At 38.6% G+C, this 25,191-nt stretch overlaps 1 protein-coding gene across 1 annotated transcript; it reads right to left on the bottom strand.

Moving 5' to 3' along the window:
- Positions 1-29: 29 nt before the first annotated feature.
- Positions 30-23,390, bottom strand: IAH1 (isoamyl acetate hydrolyzing esterase 1 (putative)). Its single transcript, XM_069064817.1, has 6 exons — positions 23,237-23,390; positions 16,977-17,029; positions 15,420-15,568; positions 9,831-9,992; positions 6,805-6,926; positions 30-274 (listed from the first exon to the last, which is right to left on the bottom strand). Exons 1-6 carry the CDS (start codon positions 23,330-23,332, stop codon positions 77-79), a joined length of 780 nt encoding a protein of 259 aa, XP_068920918.1. The 5' UTR covers positions 23,333-23,390; the 3' UTR covers positions 30-76.
- Positions 23,391-25,191: the final 1,801 nt, after the last annotated feature.

The raw sequence follows: 25,191 nt of genomic DNA, 5'->3' as shown, positions 1-25,191 counted from the left end.
TCCAAGATCATAATAACCAAGCACTAGAATTCTAGAATGTCACTGGCACTTTAATGCTCATATTTTATGTGATTAATTAATGGTCACCATCCCCTAGAAGAACTTGTTCAAGAAGACTCTGATCAGGTTTCAGTTCACCTATATCCCGCCAGTAAGGAAGGATGAAAGGCAGTGAGGCTACTTTCTTCTCTAGCAAAGGCCAAAGATGTGATGATACAAATTCATTTCCTTTTGGTGATAAATGCAGCCCATCTGATAAATATGAAGAAAAGTCCTGTAATGAAGAGAAGGGGGGAAATAAAAAGTTTACAGTTGTCTGAAATTGAGCTATATAACATTTTGCCAATGCTAATATTTTAAAAGCTACTGTTTACAATAGTGATCTCTGATCTACAAAGACTAATTCTGACAGGCAGAGATATATTTTGTTCTAGAAAGAAACGACTTGTTCCTATTATGGCCTTTATACTACATTGTATAGAAAACACTTAAAAGTATTAGTTATTTGTTAGTTTTAGCATGCAGCTGTGGGGACAGGGCAAAATGTGTCCAGTTTTCCTAACTATGTAAGCCTCTTTGTTCCTCTCCCATCTTTTCCCAAATGCCACTCAATCATACTCCACTGGACCTGTGACCTTTTCAGTGTAGGTATTAGATTTTCCAGTAAGTTTGCTACAAGGGATTTACCTAATGTACTGGGGGCTTTGTTCTCTATATTGACTGGATCACACTGATTATATCAGTTATTGAGCTCTCTCGCTGTAAATGTCTTTTTCACTCATACATTTCTGGGTTTGGTTTTTTTTGAGGGGGAAGGCAGGGCAGTTGGGGTTAAGTGACTTGCCCAAGGTCACACAGGCTAGTTAGTTAAATGTTAAGTGTCTGAGGCTGGATTTGAACTCGGGTCCTCCTGACTCAAGGGCCACTGTGCCACCTAGCCACCCCTAGATGGTATATTTTAAACTCTAAAAACCCTAATTTGCATGGCAAATTATGTTGTTGTGTTGCATTGCTCTTTGTGTGGTCTTCAACTTCATTTCTTTGAAGACTGTCTAGCTGCCCTCTGTGAATTTCAGCCATATAACATCCCAGGAATAATATTGTTTTAAAAGATGGGCCTTGGTTTTAGGAAAAAACTCCTTTTCTCATTAAATTCTGGACTCACTTCACTGTCAATTTTCAATGTCCAATATAAATATTAAAATTATGATTTCTGTAAATTATCATATCCTACCAAATAATATCTTTCAAATCTCTTAAAGTACATGAAGACAGACAGCTATTGCCCTCCCAATGTCCTCCAAGCTAAACATGGTGTCATGTTCTGGGCAACCTTCCAACAGTTCTCATATGGCAGTCACTAGTACCCTTTCACTATTCTGGTTTCATTCTTCTGAAAGTTCTGTGTGCTATCAGTGTCCTTCCTAAAATGTGGCACCCCAAACTTAAGAGGGTACTGCAGATGTGGTCTACCTAAGATAGAGTACAGAGCATCATTTTGCCACCCCTGGAAACTGTACCTCCCTAATGCATACCTTCTCACTGGCTAATTGGTTGTAATTAACTAACTGTTAATTTGTGTTGAGCTTAAAGACCTGCAAAGAACTCCAGTATTTTTCAGTTATATTGCTATGTAAACATACTTTCCTCCCTGTTATACTTGTGAAATAGATTTTTAAATTTTTTTCCCCTTCTCTTCAGATTTATCCCTGTTAAATTTAAAATTTTCTCCACTCTGGCTGTCATCCCCATCTTACTAAAACACCAGATTTTGTAAGTGAACTTTAACCTCATTTTGCCCGGAGCCATTTCCCTTCGTGCCATTTCCCAGCCATCTCCATACCACGTTGCCTACATTCCAGCCTTCATCCCACTCTCCTCTTCAGTGTGATTTTGAACTCTTCACCCGGGACACTAGGCTTTAATCGTCAAGCTTTCTTCTTGCCCAGAACCAGGCTTCCAACACTGGCCATTTCTGGCCATTTCCATACCATGCTGCTGCTGCTGTACTTACCCCACTCTCCAGCTTGCTTTAATGTGTTGCCCTATTAAAATGTTAAGTATCTTGAGGGTAGGAACTGACTTGCTTGTACAGTGCCGAATATGTAATAAGCACTTAATAAATGCTTTATCTTTTTTTTTTTTTAAGCAATTGGGGTTGAGTAACTTGCTCAAGGTTACACGGGCTGGTGTTTCTGGGTGGGTGCTAAGTGTCTGAGCCCGGATTTGATCCCCAGGTCATCCTGACAACTGGAGCCAGTGCTCTTACTCGCTGTGCTACCTGGCTGCCCCAATAAATGCTTTATCTTAAATTTGCTTCTGTATTCTGTCCACAATACTTTTTTTCCAAGATGCTAATCCCTTCAGTTTGCATCAGCTACACAGTTGATAAGGATGCTGTATCTTTATCCAGGTTACTGATATATGTTAAACTACAAAGGGTCAAACACTGTCTACCACTCTAAATCCAGCCATTCAATGAGGTCCAGATTCATCTAACTACAAACGTGTAGCCCACATCTTTCCACAGGAAGAGCAAAAGATGTAGATCTTCGACATTGTCTCACACAGTTTACTAATTCTTTTTGATCTGGCATGACAGTATGATGAAGCTATACTAGTTCTGTGTTATCACTTATTTACTTTTTTCCCCACTCTATTAAATTTTATTTTCAGATCTGTATTCTCTCCCTTTTACCTCCATGCACCTTCTCTTCCCCATTAAGAAATCAAGAAACCCCTATTATAGTTAAGCAAAACAAATTGTTTTACTGGCTATGTGTAAAAAAAAAAATCTGCTCTACTGAGTCCATCACCTTTTCAGCGGGTGGGTAGCATCTTGAATACCTGGAATTTGCTTGGTCATTGTGTTGCTTGAGGTTCCTGAGTCTTTTGAAGCTATTTGTCTTTATGACATTGCTATTATTGTATAAAGTGTTCCCCTTTATATTATTCACTTTTTATTAGTTCATTACAAATTTTCCCATGTTTCTTTGAAACCATATGAGTTATTTCTTACAGCACAATAGCATTCCATTACATACATATCAAAACTTGTTCACCAGTTTCCCAAATGATAAATACCCTCTTAGTTTCCATTTCTTTGCTGCTATAAAATTTTTTGTCCATATGAATCTTTTCTTTAATCTCTTTAAGGCATAGAGCTAGTGAAGGCATCATTGGTTTAAAGTATGAACAGTTAAGTAACTTTGGGGGTATTTCCTAATTGACTTCTAGAATGCTTAGTTCACAGTTCTAAGAGCTGCACATTAATGTGCCTGTTCCCACAGCATTTCTCATTTTCTGTTTTTGTTCATTTTGTTAGTCTGAGTGTAAGATGGAACCTCAGGGTTGTTTTAATTTACATTTCTCAAATTATCAGTGATTTAGAACATTTTTTATTTAGTCATTTTTTTCTTGTGGTTTTTCATATGGCTTGAATTTCTTCCTCTAAAACCTTATTCATACCCTTTGACCATTTTTAGTTGGGGAATGGAACTTGTTCTTATAAATTTAAGTCAATTACTTATAGATCTTAAAAATGAAACTTAACAGAGGAGCCTACCAAGACTTCTCTTATCAGCTTCTCTCCTAATTTTAGTGAATTGGTTTGAAGTTTGATGTAATCAAAATGGTCCATTTTGCCTTTTTTTGATCCCCTCTCTCCCATCTTGTTTTATCATTTTCTGTCCATAGATCTGACAAGTAATTTCTTCCTTGTTCCTCTAATTAGTTTATGATATTACCCTTTATGTAAGTCACATACCCATTTGGAGCTTGTTTTGGAATACTTGGTCTCTTTGGAATACTTTGGAATGTTGGTCTCTACTTTGTTTCTGCCATACTACTTTCCAGTTTAACTTTTCTGCTGAATAGTGAAATTTTTGTCTCAATAACTGGAATCTTTGTATGTTATCTAGACTGTTATGTGCATTTATTGCTATATATTTGTATACCTCATCTGTTCTACTGGTCAGTTACTTTTTGCTTAACCAGTATCAAAGTGTATTGATGTTTAATACTTTATAATAAGGAATTTATTGTGCCAATATGATAAATGACATCATGGCAACATAAGAAGTGATTTATTATGCCAGCTTTACATGTAACCTATCACACCATTGTTATATATCATGTATCACGAGCATTATAAATGCCATATTATAATGTAAGATATACACAGTATAGTATAATATGTAAAATGTAACATTACAATGCAATCCCATGCTATGCTATGGTATACTATATACTATGCCATGGTATAGCATTCTACACTATACTGTGTACTATGCTGTACTATAAAATATATAATACTTTAATATGCTGTACTATGTAATATGACATATAGTGTAGCATGATATAATGGCATGGGATAGTACCCTGGAATAGACAGTATAGCATAGAATAGGACAGTACATTGTAATGTAGCATGAGCATATTAAATGTCATAAAACTCACATGTGTTTCTCAATATGACATGATGCCAGTTTCATGTCATTTTATTGTAATACATCACTTTTGTAGTAAATGCTATAAGATAATATACTATAATATGCTCTGCTATTCTAGCTTATCCCTTCTCAGTCCATGCTTTGCTATACTGTACTACATTTTATTATTGCTGCTGTTTTATACTGTACTATATACTTTACGTTATTGTATGTTACAGGAACATATAGCATAGTTTAGCTGGTACTTTAGCATATACTTTATAAACTATATGTTGTTGAGTTATTTTAGTTGTATCTCACTCATCGTGGCCCCATTTGGGCTTTTCTTGGCAAAGATATTGGATCAGTTTACCATTTCTTTCTCCATCTCATTTGACAGATGAGGAAACAGGCAAACAGGGTTAAATGACTTGTCCAGGGTCACACGGCTGATAACTGTCTGAGGCCACATTTGAATTCAGGTCTTTCAGACTCCAGGCTCTATTCATTGCACCACTTAGCTGCCCCATATTGTATGTTAGAATACCTAACAACCTGTACTAGATATGCTGTATCCAGTATAACAAAGCATATAGTATGAAAAAAAAAAACACTCCAGCACTAGATGCTGCAGAATAGTGGGATAGAGCTGAGCATCATGCTGTGTATCACAGTATAGCACAGTGAGTAGAATAGTCTAACAGCAGAACCAAGTCTTGTTGTCTGGGACGTTCTCACATGCTCTGTTAGGCTATACAAGGTGACGTTGTGCTCTACACAATGTCACGCTGTGACACAAGGCCACATTGTCCTGTATGCCACAGCGGCTGCTTGCTTTCCCTGACACGGTGCCCCACAACGCTAACCTACACTGTGTGTATCCTGCATTACTCTACACCTTCTGTCACTAAACTGCACTGTACTGCATTACGCGACACTCTGTCCCATCCTGTCCGAGAGAGACTGTGATGTAGCAGGAATGTGATGTTACGGTCTTTAAGGCTGTCCTATACTTTATTTTGCTGTACTATTCCTGTGTCACATATTGGACTCTACCATATGTTATTCTCAGTGATAAACTGCTGTTATGCTATGCTTTATTATGTTATAAAATGCTGTGCTTTATTAGGCTGGCATTATGTTACATCACCCTGGCTTAAATGCCATATGATAATGTGCCATGCTATGCTATGGTATATTAAATAGGATATATTGTATATAATATGAATAACTGTAATGTTAAGGGAATTTGAAGATCTTTCCTGCCCCTTAATAGGCCTATGTGATCACATGGAGCCCATGGTGGGAACAGCTTGCAGGAAGGATGAAGCAGGGAAGTAGGAGTGAGACAGAGTTGGGAGAGAGGAAGCAGGCAGAGCAGAGCAGCTAGTGTGAAGGGGAGAGGGAGGATTTTTGCCTGGGGAAACTTGTTTGTGTAAGCTTGGGGATGTCTTGCCCCCTGCATTGACAAAGTGTATAGACTTCTTTGTTACTATGATGGATTTGGCTTTCTGGTGTTTGAATAAATGTTCTGTTTTCATCTTCAAGAAAGACAGTCCGTTATATCTTGAGATTCAAACCTGGGAATATGCCTGCATATTCATAGCAGCTGCTGTGGGTATTGCATTGGCAAAATAATAACATATAACAATATATAATAGAATATAAGATACATAGCATAGTCTACTATAACATAGTATGGAATGGTATATAGTATAGCATAAGATAACATCACATAGTATGGGTACCAAGTATAGGAAGCCTGTGCCCAAAATCATCTGCAGCACAAACATCAGAGCAAGATGGAGGAAGGCTCAAAGCAGAGTCATTAAAATAACATTTACTGTGTATGTGTGTAAGTATATATACTTATAAATATATTGGTATGATTAGTATATAAGCACCTATTTATATGTGTGTGTGTATATACACACACGTATACACATAGTTACACACTTTCATATAGAAACGAAGGGAAACAAATATAAAAAATACAGGTATATGATATGAAGGCACCATGGTCACTGTCATTAGTTTGTCTGCCCACATTTACCTTGAAGTAAGCCTTCTGGGCCTGGTGGAAATCTAGTTAATCCTCCTTTGCTGTCTCAGCCTATTGTTGGGACATAGGCATGTTGTAAGTCAAATCGGTCCTGCCTCACACCCAAGGATGAGTGACCAGTGTACTTCTAGGTGGACAGGGATCAGCTGGGGTTCCTTGATGAAGACACATACTCCACAGTACTTATCCCAAATCTTCTGGTGAAAATACCTGTTTTATTTCATTTCTAAATCACAAATGTTTCTTAATAGATTATGGAGAACATGTTTTGAATTTATGTCAATCCAGGTAAGTGTAAACAAGTTATCCTACCTTGTTATCCTTTTGCATTAGTGTCCACAGGTCAAGGACATCTGTCGCACAGTTTTGGCCCACTTGTATACAGGCTTTGGCATATTCACCAACAACCAGATTCATTCGATTTAATTTGCTGCCTGAGGTAGGAAAATGCAGATACCAAATTCAAACCACCCATTAAATAACAGCTATGTTCAAGACTAACTTCACTTTTGTCTAAGAGAATAGTCTTTACTAGCATATGACTAACCAATATGGCCTATAAGGTGCTATTTTTCTGCAGAAATTCAAATGGGAGTCAGAGCATACCCATTGATTGACTCATATAGTCATAAGAGTTAACTCTCAATTACGTGGACACTGATCCCAGTTTGTGAATGACCCAGGCTTTGATAATATTTCAAAATTTTTGTAATAGTCTTAGAATATAATTTTGTGAAGAATCACATAGTACATATTACTTGTAGTACAGAGGCATCCCTGACTTATTAAATGCTATGTCAGCTGGCCAGCTGCTCAGGGACCTGCCAAGCTAGAAAAACTTTCAGAATGGGCTCCGTGACAGATTGCATCTGTTAACAAAGTTCAAGATTCAGCATCCTGGTTACATGGTGATGAATTTTTCAGGGACAATTTCTGAAGACTATCTTTTTTTTTTCTTTTGGAGGGGGGAAGGCAAGGCAATTGGGGTTAAGTGACTTGCCCACGGTCACACAGCTAGTGTGTCAGGTGTCTGAGACCAGATTTGAACTCAGGTCCTCCTGGCTCCAGGGCTGGTGATCTATTTACTACACCACCTAGCTGCCTCTTGAAGACTATCTTAGAAGTTATAGAGGTGTTTCATCCTGTGAGAGTAGAAAAGGCACCCACAATGATGAAATTACCAATCCTTCATTTACTGATAATGTATAAAAAATGTATAAAATTTTTCAACTGGTGCCAGATATTTTATATTAACCTCATCTGCAATGCTTTATACATTTTTATTTTTATATAAGTTAATCCAATACAATAGAAAGTTCAAATAATGTTTACTTTTCTGCAGAAGGTCATTATTATAAGAAGGGAAGGCCCTAAGGATGTCCAGTAGCTTTCCCCCTTAGTACAAAAAGTCTGTCAAATTAATTGATTGCTCTGTTGAAAGGCAAGGTGAGAACTGATACTGAGCAGTACCTGACAGCAATAAGGCTGAGGTGAGGGGGCAGTGACTAAGGAGAAGAGGCCCATGGGAGAGATCTCAGTGGGGTCTCTGCTTGAGAGGGAACGGGAGAGTTCTAGGCCGCAGCTCTACAAGACCTGAACACAACAAATTTTTTCCAAATCTGTATTTCATATTAATGAGTCAACAGAAAACTACAGATGTATTTATTTTGGCTGAAAGAACTCTGGGTACATATGTAAAAGATCCCTGGGATTCTAGGGTTTTGGCTTTTTTTTTGCCTCCATTGTTCATCTAGTAACCATGTTGCTGTTTTTAGCATGTGAAGTATGTTCCTGGACAGAGAGGTAGTGAAACCTGCATCCCTGAACTCGACTACTTTTTCTTTGCTGTCACCATAGTAGGTGTCTGTGGTCAGGGCTGGGTTTTTGTTTTTGTATTCTGGTTAATTTTCCAGTCTATTTCATGACTTTTAAGGTTGAGCTTTGCTCCTAGGACACAGGAGGCATTGTTCCTTGTGCCTGGTCACTGGCTTGGCAGTTTCCCTGCTGCACTGGGGCTGGAGGCCTCACAGTTGGCCCACTGAGCCTGGACCCCTGAGTCTCTTGGTTGTTGAAGTGTGCTGGGGCTAGGAGGCTCCCACTGGCTTGCCCGGATACTAGGTGCTGTGGGCTGTGCTCCCCTCTTACCCAAGTGAGACAGACCTTTCCTGCAGTCCTAAGTTCTCTTTGGCTGGAAAATTGTTTCACCCCATCTTTTTGTGGGGTCTGTCACTCTAGAATTTGTTTGGGGGCTTAATTTAAAGTTGTTCTAGGGATACTGGGGAGAGCTCTGGCAACTTCTTTCCATTCCTCTGCCATCTTGAACTCTGATACTTATTAATAAAGTGTCTCTGTCAAGGGAAGGGGAGGAGAAAGTTGAAAATTTTGAAGTAAACTCAACCACCTTTGGTTTTTTATGATCTATACTCTCATAGATAATTGAAAGTAGGCTGTATGTTTCGCTGGACCACCAGATTGTTAGAAATGAGGAGGTAGTGGTGATAAGCTGAAATGGTGCCTGCTCACCATGTTATATTTAGAGTGGCAAATGTGACTCATCTCCACCTTCGAAAGGCACATCGATTTAGGAAAAAAAAGAGCACTCTAATCTTAAGAGTTGGAAAACTTGGATTTAAACCCTTCCTAGCTATGATCTCTGGGCAATTCATTTATTCTTGCTGAGTCTGTTTCCTCATTTATATTAGCGTTGGAAGGGACCTTAGACATCTCGTACAAGAATCCTCATTTTATACATTAGCAAACTAAGGGCCAGAAAATAAATGATTTATTCATTGTCACACAGGTAATAAACTGCAGAGCCAACATGCAAACCTGATTTCAAATACACTCTCCTTTACTACCTGATAGCTTCCAAAGATGTGGTCCCTGACCCGGTGCCAGTGGAGAGCAAGAGGGAGGTTTTGAAGGTTTTTTGTTTGCTTTTTAGGAAAAAGTGTGGTCCCATGACCAAAGTGAGGCATCAAAGGCTGTCATGGAGAAGAGGGATCCCATTCTCTAGACAAAACTGGATTAAAACAGGCAACCAAAACCTCAACAGAAGAATCCAAATGTAGCTGGAGTCAACAAATGCACAGAGACCGAGGACCTTGATGTAAAAGGGCAAATCCCTTTGTCTTGCCACAAACAGATGTGCAAAAGAGTGATTCAGCAAAATTTCAGATGACTAAAAATCAACAGTAAGTGATGCTTATGTATCGCTTTATAATTACATAACAGTTTTGTGTATTTTACTCATACATTGTCAAACATTCAGCCTAGCCACAGTGTAACTTAAGGCTTGTCAAAAAAAAAAACCCAAATATATATATTTACTTTTTTACCTTTAGCAATACATTCCTTTTCCCAAGCTGATTCACAAAGAGGAGGTGGTGTTATAAGAATAATTCTACTTTCAGGAACATCTACAGACTTTAGATACTGTATCATGTTCTTTAAATTCTCAACATACTCATCCAGTGGAATGTGTTGCTCGGGATTCTCATCTGTTCAAGAGAAATGTTAAAATATTACTGATCAGGGGCAGCCAGGTGACGCAGTAAGAGTGCCGGCCCCAGTCGGGAGACCTGGGATCGAATCCGGGCTCAGATACTCACCACCACACCCAGAAATAATTGGCCGCGTAACCTTGAGCAAGTTACTTAACCCCAATTGCTCAAAAAAAAAATATATATATATATACATATATATATATATATATTACTGATCAAAGTCAAACTATTCATATCTTCATGCAGATAAGTCTAATTTACTGAGTCACTGAAAAGATCTATATACCACTCTTCCGAAATGAACACAAAACCATCCTCTCAACTTCCTCCCAAACTACTTTGTATATGTTTGTGATTATTTACTTCATATTTATTTATACTGTATATATTTGCATAAGTTTCTGTCTCCCCCATTAGGATATAAGTTCTTCGTGAACAGGAACTGTTTTCAGTCTTTGTGTAGCGCATTGTGTAGTTTAAGAAAAAGGGAATAAAAAGAAAACAGTAACTCACTTCATATATGAAACGTCAGAGAAACGGGGCTTACATTTTTCTGCAGTTCTGGGAATTCTTTCAATGTAAAAAGTACTTTCAGCAAGTCACCTAGGACTCCTTGTGTCCAACTTGCCAGCTGGCCTATCCTAAATACCTATACTATGTTGCACAGACAGTCAAGGAGGAAGACAGTGCAGTCAGAACTCCTGCACCAAAAGCTTCCAAGGAAAATACGAGCTGGTTACAGGCCATAGAGGACCTGAAGAAGCAGATAAGAGAAGTGGAGGAAAAATTGGGAAGAGAAATGAGAACAATGCAAGAAAATTATGAAATGAGAGTCAACAGCCTGACTGAGGAAAATACTACCTTAAAAAATAGACTAACTCAAATGGCAAAAGAGGCTCAAAAAGCCAATGAGGAGAAGAATGCCTTAAAAAGCCAAAAATCGCCAGATGGAAAAAGAATCTCAAAAGCTCACTGAGGAGAATCATTCCTTCAGATTTAGAATGGAGCAAAGGGAAGCTAGTGACTTTAAGAGAAATCAAGATGCTGTTAAGCAGATCCAAACAAATGAAAGAATAGAAGGCAATGTGAAATATCTCATGGGAAAAACCACTGACCTGGAAAATAGATCCAGGAGAGATAATTTAAAAATTATTGGACTACCTGAAAGCCATGATTAAAAAAAGAACCTAGAAATCATTCTCCAAGAAATTCTCAAGGAAAACTGCCCTGATGTTTTAGAACCAGAAGGCAAAATTGAAGTTGAAAGAATCCACCGATCACCTCCTGAAAAAGATCCCAAAAAGAAAACCACTAGGAATATTATAGCCAGGTTCCAGAATTCCCAGATCAAGAAGACAATATTACAAGCATCCAGGAAGAAACAATTTGAATATTGTGGAAACACAATCAGGATAACACAGGATCTGGCAGCTTCTACACTGAGGGATCGAAGGGCTTGGAATATGACATTCCGGAGGTTAAAGGAGCTGGGATTAAAACCAAGAGTCACCTACCCAGCAAAACTGAGTATCATGTTTCAGGGGAAAATATGGAATAGAGGACTTTCAAGTATTCTTGAAGAAAAAACCAGAGCTGAATAGAAAATTTGACATTTAGATACAAGAAGCAAGAGAAGCATGAGAAGGTAAACAGGGAAAAGAAATCATAAGGAACTTATCAAAGTTTAACTATTTACATTCCTACATGGAAAAATGATAATTGTAACTGATGAAACTTTTCTTAGTATGAAAATAGTTGAAGGGAATAGAAATATATATATATACATATATATATATAGTCTTTATTGGAGGTTATATAGGTATAAGAATACGTATGTGAATGTGTATATATATATGTTTACAGGTATACATATATAGAGGGCACAGGACCAACTTAATAGGAAGGGATGATACTTAAAAGGTGAAATTAAGAGGTGAAAGAGGAATATAATGAGAGGAGATGGGGAGAGATAGAGTGGGGCAAACTATCTCATATAGAAGAGGCAAGGGAAAATGGGTACAATGGAGGGGAAGAACAGGAAGGCATAAGGGAATGGGTCAACCTTATACTCATTGAATTTGGCTCAGGAGGGAATGACATACACACTAAATAGGGTATCTCACCCTACAGGAGAGTAGGGGGGAAGGGGATGAGAGGGGGGATGATGGAAAGGAGGGAAGGCTGGGGGGGAGGGAATTTGGAAGCACACACTTTTGAAAAGGGACAGGACCAAAGCAGAGAATAGATCAAGTGGGAGATGGGATTGGAGGGAGAGAAATATAATCAATCTTCTACAATATATCTACTATGTTAATGTTTTGCATTAAAACCAAATGTTTAAAATATATATATATATATATATATATATATATATATATATATATACTATTATTAATACTATTTTACATTGGGAAACAAATGGAGGGGATATCCTGGGGGACTGCTATTTTGGGGAGGTGGGTTGGGGAAAAACAGGGAGAAAATTTGTAACCCAAATCTGGTGGAAATGAATGAAGTAAACCAGAAGTTAATAAAGCATTTGAAAAAAAACTAATTTAAATAAATAACATAAAATGATGTGTTAAAAAAAAAAAAAAGATCAAGTATCCATTTGGAGCTTATCTGAGTGTATGGTGTAAGGTCTTGTTCTAACCCTAATATCCAGACTGTTGTCTATTTCTCTTAGCAGTATTTTGTCAAATAGTGAGTCTTTCCCCAGTAAGTGAGTTCTTTGGGTTTAATAAAATATGCTACTATGTTTGTTTCTGCACATTATGTACTTAATCTATATTATTTTGATTAATTTTTAGTTAACTCTCTTAAGATTCTCTAAACACCCAATCATACCATCTGCAAAAAGTGATTATTTTGTCCCCTCCTTGCCCTTGTTTAGTCTTTCTATTTCTTGTTCTTGTCTTACTGTTATAGGTAGAATTTCTACCATTGTTAAATAATAGGGGTGATAATGGACATCCTTGCTTTATACCTGATCTTGTTATAAAGATCTCTAATGTTTTTCTATTACATATCATGTTTGCTTTTGGATTTAGATATTTAGTATATTTACTGTTTACTATATTGAAGAGCCACTTATTTCAATTGTTTTTTACTTTTCTTTTTTTAGTATAATTTTTTCTCTTTTTTTATTTTTTAGTTTACATCATTCATTTCCACAAGATTCTGAGTTACAAATTTTCTCCCCAATTTTCCCTCCCCACCACCCCAAAACAGTGTTCCCACTGAATATCCCCTCCCCCAATCTGCTCTCTTCCATATCTTCCCCCATTTCCCCTTCAACTTTCCAGTAGGGCACATTGGATCTCTATGCCCCAGTGCCTGTATATCTCATTTCCCAGTTACATGTAAAATATTAATAATAATATGTATATATATTTTTAAACATTCGATTTTAAAACTTTGGATTCCATATTCTTTCCCTTCCTCCCTTGTCACCCACCTTCACTGGGAAGATAAGCAATTCAATATAGGTTGTACGCGAGTAGCTACGCAAAACATTTCCATAGTTTTTTTTTTACTTTTCAATAGAAATGAGTATTAGATTTTGTCAAAAGCCTTTTCAGCATTGATTAATATTATATAATTTTTATTATAGCGCAAATATGGCTTATTATCTTTCTTATATTGAACCCCCTCTGCACTCCTGGTATAAACCAGGCATTCCTACTCATGGTGTACAATCTTTCTAATATGTTGTTTTAGTTTACTTGCTAATATTTTATTAGAAATTTTTGTAACAGGTATCAAGACCATATGTAAATTGCAGAAAGTGATTTTGAAGGGTACTTTATTTACTTCTTGTTGAAAACAATTTACATAGTAATTAATTGTTCTTTAAATGATAGAATTCATTTGTAAATCTATCTGGTCCAGAACTTTTTTTTAAATTTGGGAGTTCACTTATCATTTGTTCAATTTCTTTTCCTGATAAATGGGTTATTTTAATAGTTTATATGGATTCTTTTGTTAATGTGGATATTTTATATTTTACAAACATTCTTCCAAGTTACCAGTTTTATTAGCACATAATTAGGAAAAAGTTTCTGATAATTTCCCCTATTTTCTCTTCAAATGTTGTAAGTTCTTTTTAAATTTTTTGATATTAACAATTTGGTTTTTGTCTCATGTTTTTAAATCAGCTTAGCAAATTGGTTATTATTTTAGAAAAAACAGATCCTAGTTTTATTTATGAATTCAATGGTCTTTTTGCTTTCTGTTTATAAATATTTTCTTTGATGAAATTTCCGTTTGTTTTTACAATTTGTTCTTTGATCCACTAGTTCTATAGAATTAGGCTAAGTCTACAATTCCTTTTAAATTCTCTCTTTAACAGACTTTTATTGAACATAATTTTATAACACTGTTAGTGTTAAATGTTCTGCTTTTTATATTTTTGTGAGGTTTTTATGTCCAAATGCATGTTTCACAGTTTACATTTTGTAGGGAGACAACATATACAAAGAGTATAAATATAACAGGATATACACAAAATATAAACGGGGGTGGGGGGGAGTGGGGAGGGAGAGGAAAGTAGTACCAGTAGGAGAGATCAGGACAGGCCTCCTGTGAGAGACTGTATTTGATTTCAGCTTTGAAGGAGACTAAGGATTTTAAGAGGCAGAGGTGGAGGAAGAGAGTACATTCCAGGTAGGGGAGTGTAGGTATGGATGGGGATGAGAAATGAGTGTCACTTGTGAAGGCCAGTGAGAAGACCAGTGTGTCAGGGTTGCGAGTGAATGAAAAATACACACACACACACACACACACACACACACACACACACACACATATTAATAACAAGAATAGAGCCAAGTTACAAAAGGTTTTAAATGCCAAAAAAGAATCAGTTGCAGGCAGCTAGGTGGCGCAGTGAATAGATTCCTGGAGTCAGGAAGGCCTGAGTTCAAATATGACACTTACTAGCTGTGTGACCCTGGGCAAGTCACTTAATCCCAATTGCCTTGCTTCCCAAAATAAAACAAAACAAACCCCACACACACCAAAAAAAAAAAAAAGAATCGGTTGCATTTTATACTAGAGACAAGTGGGACACGTGACTTTTATGAGCAGTAGTGTGGTGCTGTCAGACATCACTTTGGCAGTTGAGTGGAGGACACACTGGAGAGGGGAGAGACTTGAGTCAGGGAAATATCAGTTCTGCCAACAAACAGGGTAGGCAGAAATGTACTGGAAATAATTCACACTAAAGCCAAAAGAGAAGCACAAAATATTGGGAAACTCAAGATAATTTACATACAAATTTATTTACTAACATGCTAAGCAACCACTTCCTTCTCCTCCTCCTTCTCCCTGCCCTGAAAAAAATGTTAACAGATACTTTCACTGTGAGATAAAAATGGATAGAAAAGAACCTAGAAAGAAAAGAGAAAAAAAAGTCATTACCTTTTAAAGCACTGTCATTGGCTCCAAAGAAAATTGTAACTGCAACAATGTTTTCAGCATTACTGCTTTTCCTGATTAATCTTGGAAGAATGATTTTACCCCATCTGGTATTGTAACCTGAAAATCCACGATTTAGAACATCACATTTTCTGAAATAAAGTTAATTAAAAAGAAAAGAAAAAAAAATTGAAGAAAATTACTGATCCATTTAGCAAATTTTCAATATGCTATTACTGATATCCTGTTATCTGGCTAGATATGGCTCCGTATGAGCAGAGAAATAAAATGAATAAATGGCATTTAAAGAAGTAGTGTAAAGGCTAGGGCAAATACAGTAGATTCCCACTAGAATATACTAGGAGACAAAAATATCTTTTTTTTTTTACAAGTTGTACTACAGTGAGATACATAATAGTGATTTAGTGGAAAGAGCATATTTTTTTTATAAGTTGATAACTTGGGCTTGAATCTTGGCCCTGTCACTTGCTAGGATAGGTCTCAGTTTATATATTTGAGAGAGGAATTCCAATCCTGGCTCTGATACTTAGTAGCAATACAATCATGGACATGTCACTTAAGTTTACTTGCATAACTCACCTGAAAAGACTGTTATGAGGAAAATACTTTGTAAACCTTAAAATGCTATATAAACATAATAATATCTAGTCTATTAACTACTAAGGACAATTACAACTATCTCTGAATTGTTGAGAATATTTATTAGGATTATTTTAAATAACAACAGCGGATTTCTGATTTTTTAAAATGGTAATATTGAAACTTAGGTGACTAATCAAACTCTAACAAACAGTAATTCAAAAAAGATCAATCCTCAGATCCAGTTTCTTGGCTTCTTTAGGCAGACAATCCTCAAACTCCCCTTTTAACCAGAACTGCATCTTTTGTTGTCTTATACAATCTTAAAACTTATTCTTCACAACTTTTTAGTTTTGTCTTTACACAAAGTAACAAGAAAAACCTTTTGCTAAACTGAATTGTCTGCCCTTTATCCACTCAATCCTTTCCAGTTTTAATAAGCAAAGATACAGTACCATAAACTGAGAACCAAAAAGGTCCTGAGGAGTCATTTTGTCCAAGCTCTACATTCCCCAGAAGAAAGTGAGCCCCAGAGTGATCAAGTGATCTGCCCAGGGTTTTATTTTTTGTAATTTTATGGGTGAAAGGAACTCCTTGGTTAGAAAGCTCCCTCCATCAAAGCACATCTTCCATTGTTCTGCAACTTCCAGTATCAATGTGAGCTGCCTGACTCGTGGAGAGGTTAAATGAGTAGGTCCCCAAGGCAGTCTGTGTGTCAAAGGTGGGGCTTGAATATGAGTTGTGATGCTTCTTTGCCTCTTACACAGGTATTAACAGAGCCAGGATTTGAACCCAGGACTACACAAAAACTCCAAAACAAGCACATTTTTCACTATACCGTGTACACAGTGCCTTACTAAAAAGGCTATGTATGTCTTTACAGCTTTCACTAAGTCGTAATCATATTTTAAACTAATAAACACCAAGATATAATTATAGAAATTATAGAAATACTCTCACCTGGCTAGCTTGTCAGCCAGTGATGCTCCCCATCCACCCTGCTGGAAAGAAAACTGAAGAACAAGTTATTACTTTAACCATTTGTCAGTTATTTATATATTTAGTTTAAAATTTTAGCGAGGGGAATTTTGATTGGCAATTCATAAGATTCCTTTGAACTTCATTTAAAAGTCATTTTTGTTTGCCATAGTAACACCTTAGCATTAATCTCAGTTATGATGTGATTTTCCTTCCTGTGATAAGAGATTTCAGCTTGTCTACATTTTATGAGGGCAAATAAAAGTGTTCCTTATCTTGAAAAGCAACTTTAAAATCTATATCCTCTCTCCATAGAGACTGCCTATAAGTTTGGTGGGAAAGCAGACAACTCCAAAGACTATGTTGATGTAACATTATAATTGAAAGCATTAGTAGCAAAGAGAACCTACATTAAAGTTGATTCTACACCTTTAATTTACAAGCTTTTGTTTCTCTCTTCACTGCCCATGCTTGAGATTTAATTTACTGACCACTGGCCATAACAGCATTGATTTAGGGTTGTCAGTCTATGAACTCATCCATATGAATGGCCCCTCCAATGATAGAGATTGCAACCTATCCATTTCTGTCCTTCCTCATTCAGGTGATAAACATTTCATAAGCCCTTTATGATATGCTAGGCACTGTGCCAAGTGCTGGGGAAACAAAAAGAGGCAAAAAAACCCCCGCCTTCAAAGAGCTTAAAGACTAATGGGGGAGACGACAAACACACACATATGAACAAACAAGCTATAAACAGGCTAAATGGAAGAGTATTGAGAGGGATCGAGAAATGCTTCTGGTAGCCACATTCTCTCCTGAGCTGGGGGGGAGGTTGCAGGAAGCTTAACAAATGTGATGGCGGTCTAACTTGTTTTCCCTTGTCAGTCTGAGGATACCAGTAAATGTTTAATATATAAATAGGAAAAAAGAACTTGTAATTTTCTTTTTTAAAAAAGCATTTATTTATTTATTTACTTTTAGTTTACAACATTCAGTTCCACAATCCCTTGAGTTCCAAATTCCTCCCCCCCCCACAAGTGGCATGCAATGCAATATAGGTTCTACAAATACCTTCACATTAAACATTAGTAAGTTGTAAAGAAGAATTATAAACAATGGAATAAGCAACGAGAAAGAAGGAACGAAACAAAGCAAAAAAGAGAGAGCAAGTAGTTTGCTTCCATCTGCATTCGGGCTCTGTAGTTCTTTCTCTGGATGTGGCTAGCCCTTTCCAATATGAGTCTTTTGGAGTTGTCTCATAACCTTGAATTGCTGAGAGGAGCCCAGTCTATCAAAGTTAGTCATCACTGATAGATGTCCGCAATTGTGTACATTGTTCTCCTGTTCTCTCCTCACTCTGCATCAGTTTATGTAAGTCTCTCTAGTTTATTATGAAGTCTGTCTGCTCCTCATTTCTTATAGTATTCCATTACATTTATATACACTTGTTTAGCCATTCCCCAAATGATGGGGATACCCTTGATTTCCAATTCTTTGCTACGACAAAAAAGATCTGCTATAAATATTTTTGTACATACAGGTCCCTTTCCTACTTGTGTGATCTCTTTGGGATACAGCCCTAGAAGTGGTATTGCTGAGTCAAAGGGTATGTACATTTTTATAGCCCTTTGGGCACAGTTCCAAATTGCTCTCCACAATGGTCAAATCAATTCAGAACTCCACCAACAATGCATTAATGTTCCAATTTTCCCACATATTCTCCAGCATTTATCATTTTCCTGTTTTGTCATCTTAGCCCATCTGAACAGTGAGATGTGGTACCTCAGAGTTGTTATTGATTTGCATTTCTCTAATCAATAGTGATTTTGGGCATTTTTCTCATATGCTTATAGATATCTTTAATTTCTTCCTCTGAAAATTGCTTGTTCATATCCTTTGACCATTTTCAATTGGGGAATGATTTGTATTTTTATAGATTTGACTCAATTCTCTGTATATTTTAGAAATGAGGTCTTTATCAGGGACACTGGTTGTAAAAATTCTTTCTCAATTTTCCACTTCCCTCCTAATCTTGGTTACATTGGCTTTGTTTGTACAAAAACAGTTTCATGTAATCAAAATTATCCATTTTGCATTTCATAATCCTCTCTGTATCTTGTTTGATCATAAATTCTTCCCTTCTACATAAATCTTGACAGGTAAACTATTCCTTGCTCTCCTAGACTGCTTACAGTATCAGCCTTTATAGCTGGATCGTGAAGCCATTTAGATTCTATTTTGGTATGCTGTTTTTGTTAGTTTTTGTCAAATAGTTTGTTCTTATCCCAGAAGTTGGAGTCTTTGGGGTTATCAAACAATAGATTACTATAGTCATTGACTGCTGTGTCTCGTGTACCCAATCTATTCCATTGATCCACTGCTCTATTCCTCAGCCAGTACCAAGTAGTTCTGAAGACTGCTGCTTTATAATACAGTTTAAAATCTGGTATGGCTAGGCCACCTTTTCTAGCATACTTTTCATTAATTCTCTTGATATTCTGGACCTTTTGTTCTTCCAGATGAATTTCAAGAACTTGCAATTTTCACCTTTCCTAAATTTTAGTTAAAAAAAAATTAACAGACACTGAATTGACAGTCTCAAAGGAAAATGTATATTTCCTCCTGGGCCATTTTATTTTAAAGTCAGGAAGTGTAACAAGCACAACAGGCTATAATAATTAAACAATAATGGCTATAATAACAGCTAATACTTATATAGCACTATCAGGCACTGTGTTTAGGCACTTTAAAACTATTACTTCATTTGATATTCACAACAACCCTGGGAGGTAGGTGCTATTATTATCCCCATTTTTCAGATGAGGAAACTGAGACAATGAGAGATTAAGTGATTTACCCAGTCATATAGCTTGTCTGAGGCTAAATTTGCATTCAGGTCTTCCTGACTCAGGAAGGCCCAGTACTCTTTAATATCAGTGAATGCCCAAAGCTAAAAAGGTACAAAACCTTTCCTAATGTAAGAGGAATACACTGTACAGAAAATTATATTGCAAGAAATAATTCAAATGGCCTTCAATTATCTGTGTTCCATAATTCTTCACTATCCTCTGAAGCACACTTATAAATGGTCTTGTTAAGTATTATGTGTGGGGGACTAAAACCTGTTCCAGACAAATTAATTCTACCCATGACAGAAGACACCAAAAATGTAATCAACATACTGTGGATAACTTTGAAAGGGTATATATAGTTACTATTTTATCAAAAAATAAAGTCTTCAGGAGGTGCAGATGCTAAATGCCCAGACAACCCAGGACTCCTAGGAGTACACTTGCTAACAGTAAACAAATTGGGTATGTGTGTGTGTGTGTTGGGGCAGCGCACAAGATATTTCTAGGTTAGGAGCTTGTAGCCTTTAAGAGAAATTTAAGAAGCTACTCTGCTTCTACAGATGCTTAAAGTGAGAAAGTCCAGATCCAAGAGAGGAAGAGTGGCCTGACAATAAAGGAAGAAAAGTGCATAGGAAGTGAGACTATAGCAGAATGTTATAATAAGGGGAAATAATTCAGGCTTACCCACAAGGTTACAAACAGAAAAAAGAGGGAACAGATTTGCTGATAAACTGTAGGATTGTCTATGTAGGAGACCTCTGGATGGTTTTGAAAACAGAATGCATTAAAGATAAGAAAGAGTAGCTGTGTCAATTACTAGGTCAACTGGGGAGCAATGTTTGGTTAAGAGAAGAAGCCAGAGTTATTTGATCAAAGATATAAAAATTGAGGCAATTTAGGGGGAATTTTGTGGTCTCTTGTGCGTTATCTGCATGCATATAAATGGCCTAAATGTATGCATCCTGGCTCCTGGCATGTGACAATCAATAAACTTCTTGATTTGAGATAATTTCTGTCTTCTGATTTTTATGACCCAGCTCAGAAATACAATCCTACTTTAGGCAAAGATGTTAAAGAACATAGGAATTGGGGTGGCCAGGTAGCACAGTGAGTAAGAGCACCAGCCCCAGAGTTGGGACGACCTGGCATCGAATCTGGGCTCTGATACTTAGCACCACACCCAGAAATAACTGGCCGTGTAGCCTTGAGCAAGTTACTTAACCCCAATTGCTTAAAAAAAAAAAAAAGAACATAGGAATTATTGCTGGGGCAGAAAGTTCAAGAGTCAGATGGGGACACTGGTAGAGAAGGGCTAAAGTAGGAATGGGGTGGTGCAAAAAAGAGAACACTGTCAGCGTAAGTATGGGGGAATTATTTGGTTCTGTGGAATGAGATTATGGGTCCTTGTGGGTGAGGATATAAGAAGGGGGTAACTATGGGATCCTGTGGGGTGTGGGAGAAAAATGAAGATACACAACGGAGACTGTGGGTTCGCAGGTACAACGGAAAAAAAATTGGAATCAGAAGAATTGGAGTCCCAGCTCTGCTAATTGCTACCTTTGTATCTTTTGACTTCATTGTTGTATGACTATGAATCCTGGACAGTATACCTGTGCCAATGCAGGAAACTGAACTGTTTCCATCTGAATTGTCTTAGGAAGATTCTGAAGATCATCTGGCAGGGTAAGATACCAGACACTGAGGTCCTTTCTCAAACTAAACCACCATGCATTCAAACTCTACTGCAGAGAGCACTACTCTGATGGGCCGGCCATGTTGTTCAAATGCAGGATGTATGCTTGCCAAAAAGACTATTTTGTGGAGAATTCATATAGGGCAAAGTGTTCACATGATGGTCAGAAGACATACAAGGGCATTCTTAACTTTGGAATTGATTCTGTGACATGGGAGACACTGGCACAGGACCACTCAGCATGGCGTGCCCCCATCAGAGAAGGTGCTGTGCTCTATAAGCAAAGCAGAATTAAAGTAGCTCATAAAGAAAAATGAGATGCACAGGTTTAGAGAATCTCCCCCAAATGTTCACATGAACTATTTGTGCCTGATCCTTGACAGAACATTCTGAGCTCATATTGGTCTGATCAGCCACAGTCGGACACACTGAAACTTGACTAGCATAGAGATGTCATTTAGTCCTCTTGGAGAATGAAGGACAACAACCAACTATCTTCTGACAAGTTTCTTAATATTTATCTACAAAAATGGGGTGAGGGTGGGAATGGGGGACTGGAAATGAGTAGTGTGGAGTGTGCTGGATTTGCACTCAGGGAAGATCTGGCTTCACAGCCTGCCTAGGACGCTACTTTGTGACTATAAGCAAGTCTGCAAACTATGTCTGTCTGCTCATCTGTAAAACAAAGATAAGAATGTCTGTAGGATCTACCCTGGTCCAAACCCAGTTGTTGTGAGGATGAAATGTATTTGAAGAGCCTTCTTAACCTGCTGGGCTACACAAATGTCAACCATTATTATTTTTTGGGGGGGGTGAGGACAATTGGGGTTAGGTGACTTGCCCAAGGTCACACGGCTAGTAAGTGTGTCAAGTGCCTGAGTCCGGACTTGAACTCAGATCCTCCTGACTCCAAGGCCATTCAGTGCACCACCCACGGTCAACCATTCGACTATTTCTAAGGTTCCTTCCGGCTGTAAATCTGATCTTACGGGCAAAATAAGATGTTAAGGGAAGCCTATGGATCAAACTGGGGAGAACAAAGAGCCATAGGGAAGAGAATGGGGGTCAAGGATGAATCCGAGAATTATGAGTGAGTAAAATGTGAACATGAGATCCAAGAAGAGTTAAGAGAGGTGGTCCGATGAAGGTAACGGGGATTAAGGGAAGAGATTATAGAGGTCAAGAGAGGAGAGCAGAATGACGCAACCAAAACTTTAATGGCCCAAGAGAAGATACTGGAGGCACATGGACAGCGAGGTGTCTAGGGCATGGATTACTAGGTCTGGAGTCAGAAGACCCGAGTTACAATTCGGCCTCAGACACTTACTAGCTGTGTGACCCTGCGCAAGTCACTTAACCCTGTTTGTCCCATATCCTCATCAGTAAAAGCTGGAGAAGAAAATGGCAAACCACTCCAGTATCTTTGCCAGGAAAACTCCGACTGGGGTCACGAAGACTCGGACACGGCTGAATAACAAGTGGACAACAAAAGGGCCACGGGTGTGGGGCACTACATTTAACATCAGACTTTTTTGACAGGTCGGCTTGGCTTTTTTAAATTCTTGGAAGGGGGCAGCTCTGGGGAGAGAGTGGGGGGAGGGAAACCGCGGGAAATGGAGGGGATCTAAGAACAAAGGAAAGAAATGGCTCAGGAGGGCGGGATCCTGGAAAAGAGGCGCTGTCCTGGGAGGTACCTGGGTGATGGAGTCCCCGAAAAGCAGCACCTGGGGCCAGCGCAGAGCACTCCCGACAGCCTGCATCCCAGAGCCCGAGGCCGACGTGTTTCTCATCTACCGTACCTGAATCCGGATATGCGTCAAGTGTAGCTGGAGCCCCGCCCAGTCTGAGCCTGAGTCCCGCCCCTTCTCTCTATGAGCCCCGCCCCCGCCCAGTCTGAGGCTTTCAGTCCCGCCCCCTCCTTCTCCGAGACCTGCCCCCTCCCGATCTGAAGCCTGAACGCTGTTCTCGTAGCCTCGACCTCTGCCTGATACTAGCCCCGGTCCCAGCCTGCTCTGGGCCTCACAGCCCACGACACCCCTGAGCCCCTTGCAGGCCCCACTCGAGCCTCCGCCCTTCCCCACCGGGATCCCCTAGTTCTCCGTCTCAGAAGGCGTAGGTTTACGTTTCTCCTCTGTCTCTGGGCAAGTCCTTTGACCTTTCTGGGTCTCGTTTTCTCCTGGTTCAGATGCTCCTATCACATGAAACAGGGAGTTCGGTCAGCCGGTAGCAGAGCCAGGGTTGGAGCCCCAGACCTCGGACTCCCACGCCACAGCCGCGCCCTCATCTCAGGACCTCCCGTTCCTGTCATAACTTTGCGGGGCGGGGGTCGCGTCAGGGGCCACCCATCCACTCTGAATTCGCAGTAGGCGAAGTCTCAGGGGCACGCAGCCTGGGGGGCGGGCCCTCTGCCAGGGCAGAAAGTGTAATGGGAATGTAAATTTTTAAGATCTTCCCTGCTCCTAGGCTAAAGTGCACCTGGAGCCTGGGGTGGGAGGCTTGTTTTTCAGTAGATACTTTTTGATTGGCCAGTGGGTCCAGAAGGTTGTTACATTCTCTGAGCCAGGAGAAGGCTATATAAGCCCTGATGTGTAGCTTTGTTTTGGGGCTCACTTTGAGAAGTGTTCTGTGATTTGATATGGATTCTGGGAAGCCGTTGTCCAGAGCTCCCTGGCTTTGAAAAACCCAGATGTTGATTGGGTATGGATGTAATGGTTGGACAGTTTGGAAATCTGTCTACTTGATCTATTTCTGTCTTGATAATTCTGTCTGTATATTCTGAAGTTCGGGTGCTGACCTCTTTCCCCTGAACTAGGTAAATGATAGATGTTTGACTGATTAAAGTAAGCTTGTTAACCCATTTTGAGTTGCTTTCCTTTATCAAAGCAGATCCAAGAACCTGTATTGGCAGCCACCCTGAGGACGCTTGGGGTGCTTGCTGCTACAGATGTTCATCCAGACCACATCTCCTATTGGGCATCTTTAATTGTGAATAGGCTCATTTAAAAAGAGTGAAGGGATGGCTCCCTTAGGGAGGGGGAAGAGGGAAAAAGAGAGGGATCTAGACAGTAAACCCCAAGTTAACTGGGCAGCTATTGGCCATCAAGACTATCAAGATTTACCTTCCTTTGGAGAGAGGGAGTCAAGCTGAGTTACCCAACTGGCTAGATCCCCATTCAGGCAGTGACAAACTAATTGTTCTTTCCACTGTACTATATACCAAACTGAATTACAGGATTGGTATGAAGAAAACCTGTGCTATTAAACATATAAATTGTATCAAAATACATGTTCTTGCATAGACCACATAGCCTTGGGCGAAAAGGGTGTTTTTAGTTTCTACAAGTGTTACAGAAATGAACTTTTCATGCTATATTGTCAGTGCCTAGCATACCAATACTGAATAGTAATAATCCAGTATTGAACAGTAGGCACCTAAGGCTGATTATATAGCCAATAATCGTTAGTTTGGGAAACTTGATTGCTTCTTTTCTTTCTCCTGTCCTACCTAAGGCAGCAAGCTACTATCAGGCAGGATCTGAACTCAGGTCTACCTGACTCTAAGACGTGCACTCTTTACTTCCTCTACCGAATAAAACAAAATAGAAATGTTAAGTTCAAATGAGTTATTTTTTGTTACTTCTTTAAAACC

Source organism: Petaurus breviceps, unplaced genomic scaffold, assembly GCF_028583685.1.
Source record: "Petaurus breviceps papuanus isolate PSGF00001 unplaced genomic scaffold, PetGlider_PUasm1.0 90644, whole genome shotgun sequence".
Classification (NCBI taxonomy): domain Eukaryota; kingdom Metazoa; phylum Chordata; class Mammalia; order Diprotodontia; family Petauridae; genus Petaurus; species Petaurus breviceps.
Note: the sequence above shows the minus strand (reverse complement) of the source record. Positions and strands in the feature narration are given on the sequence as shown.

Excerpts from the sequence above, each read along its gene's own strand:
- IAH1 (XM_069064817.1), bottom strand. The coding sequence starts at position 23,332 with ATGAGAAACACGTCGGCCTCGGGCTCTGGGATGCAGGCTGTCGGGAGT. Across the intron at positions 17,030-23,236 it reads TCGGGGACTCCATCACCCAG|TTTTCTTTCCAGCAGGGTGG; the intron begins GTACCTCCCAGG and ends CTTGTTCTTCAG. Across the intron at positions 275-6,804 it reads TAATGCAAAAGGATAACAAG|GACTTTTCTTCATATTTATC; the intron begins GTAGGATAACTT and ends TCTTCATTACAG.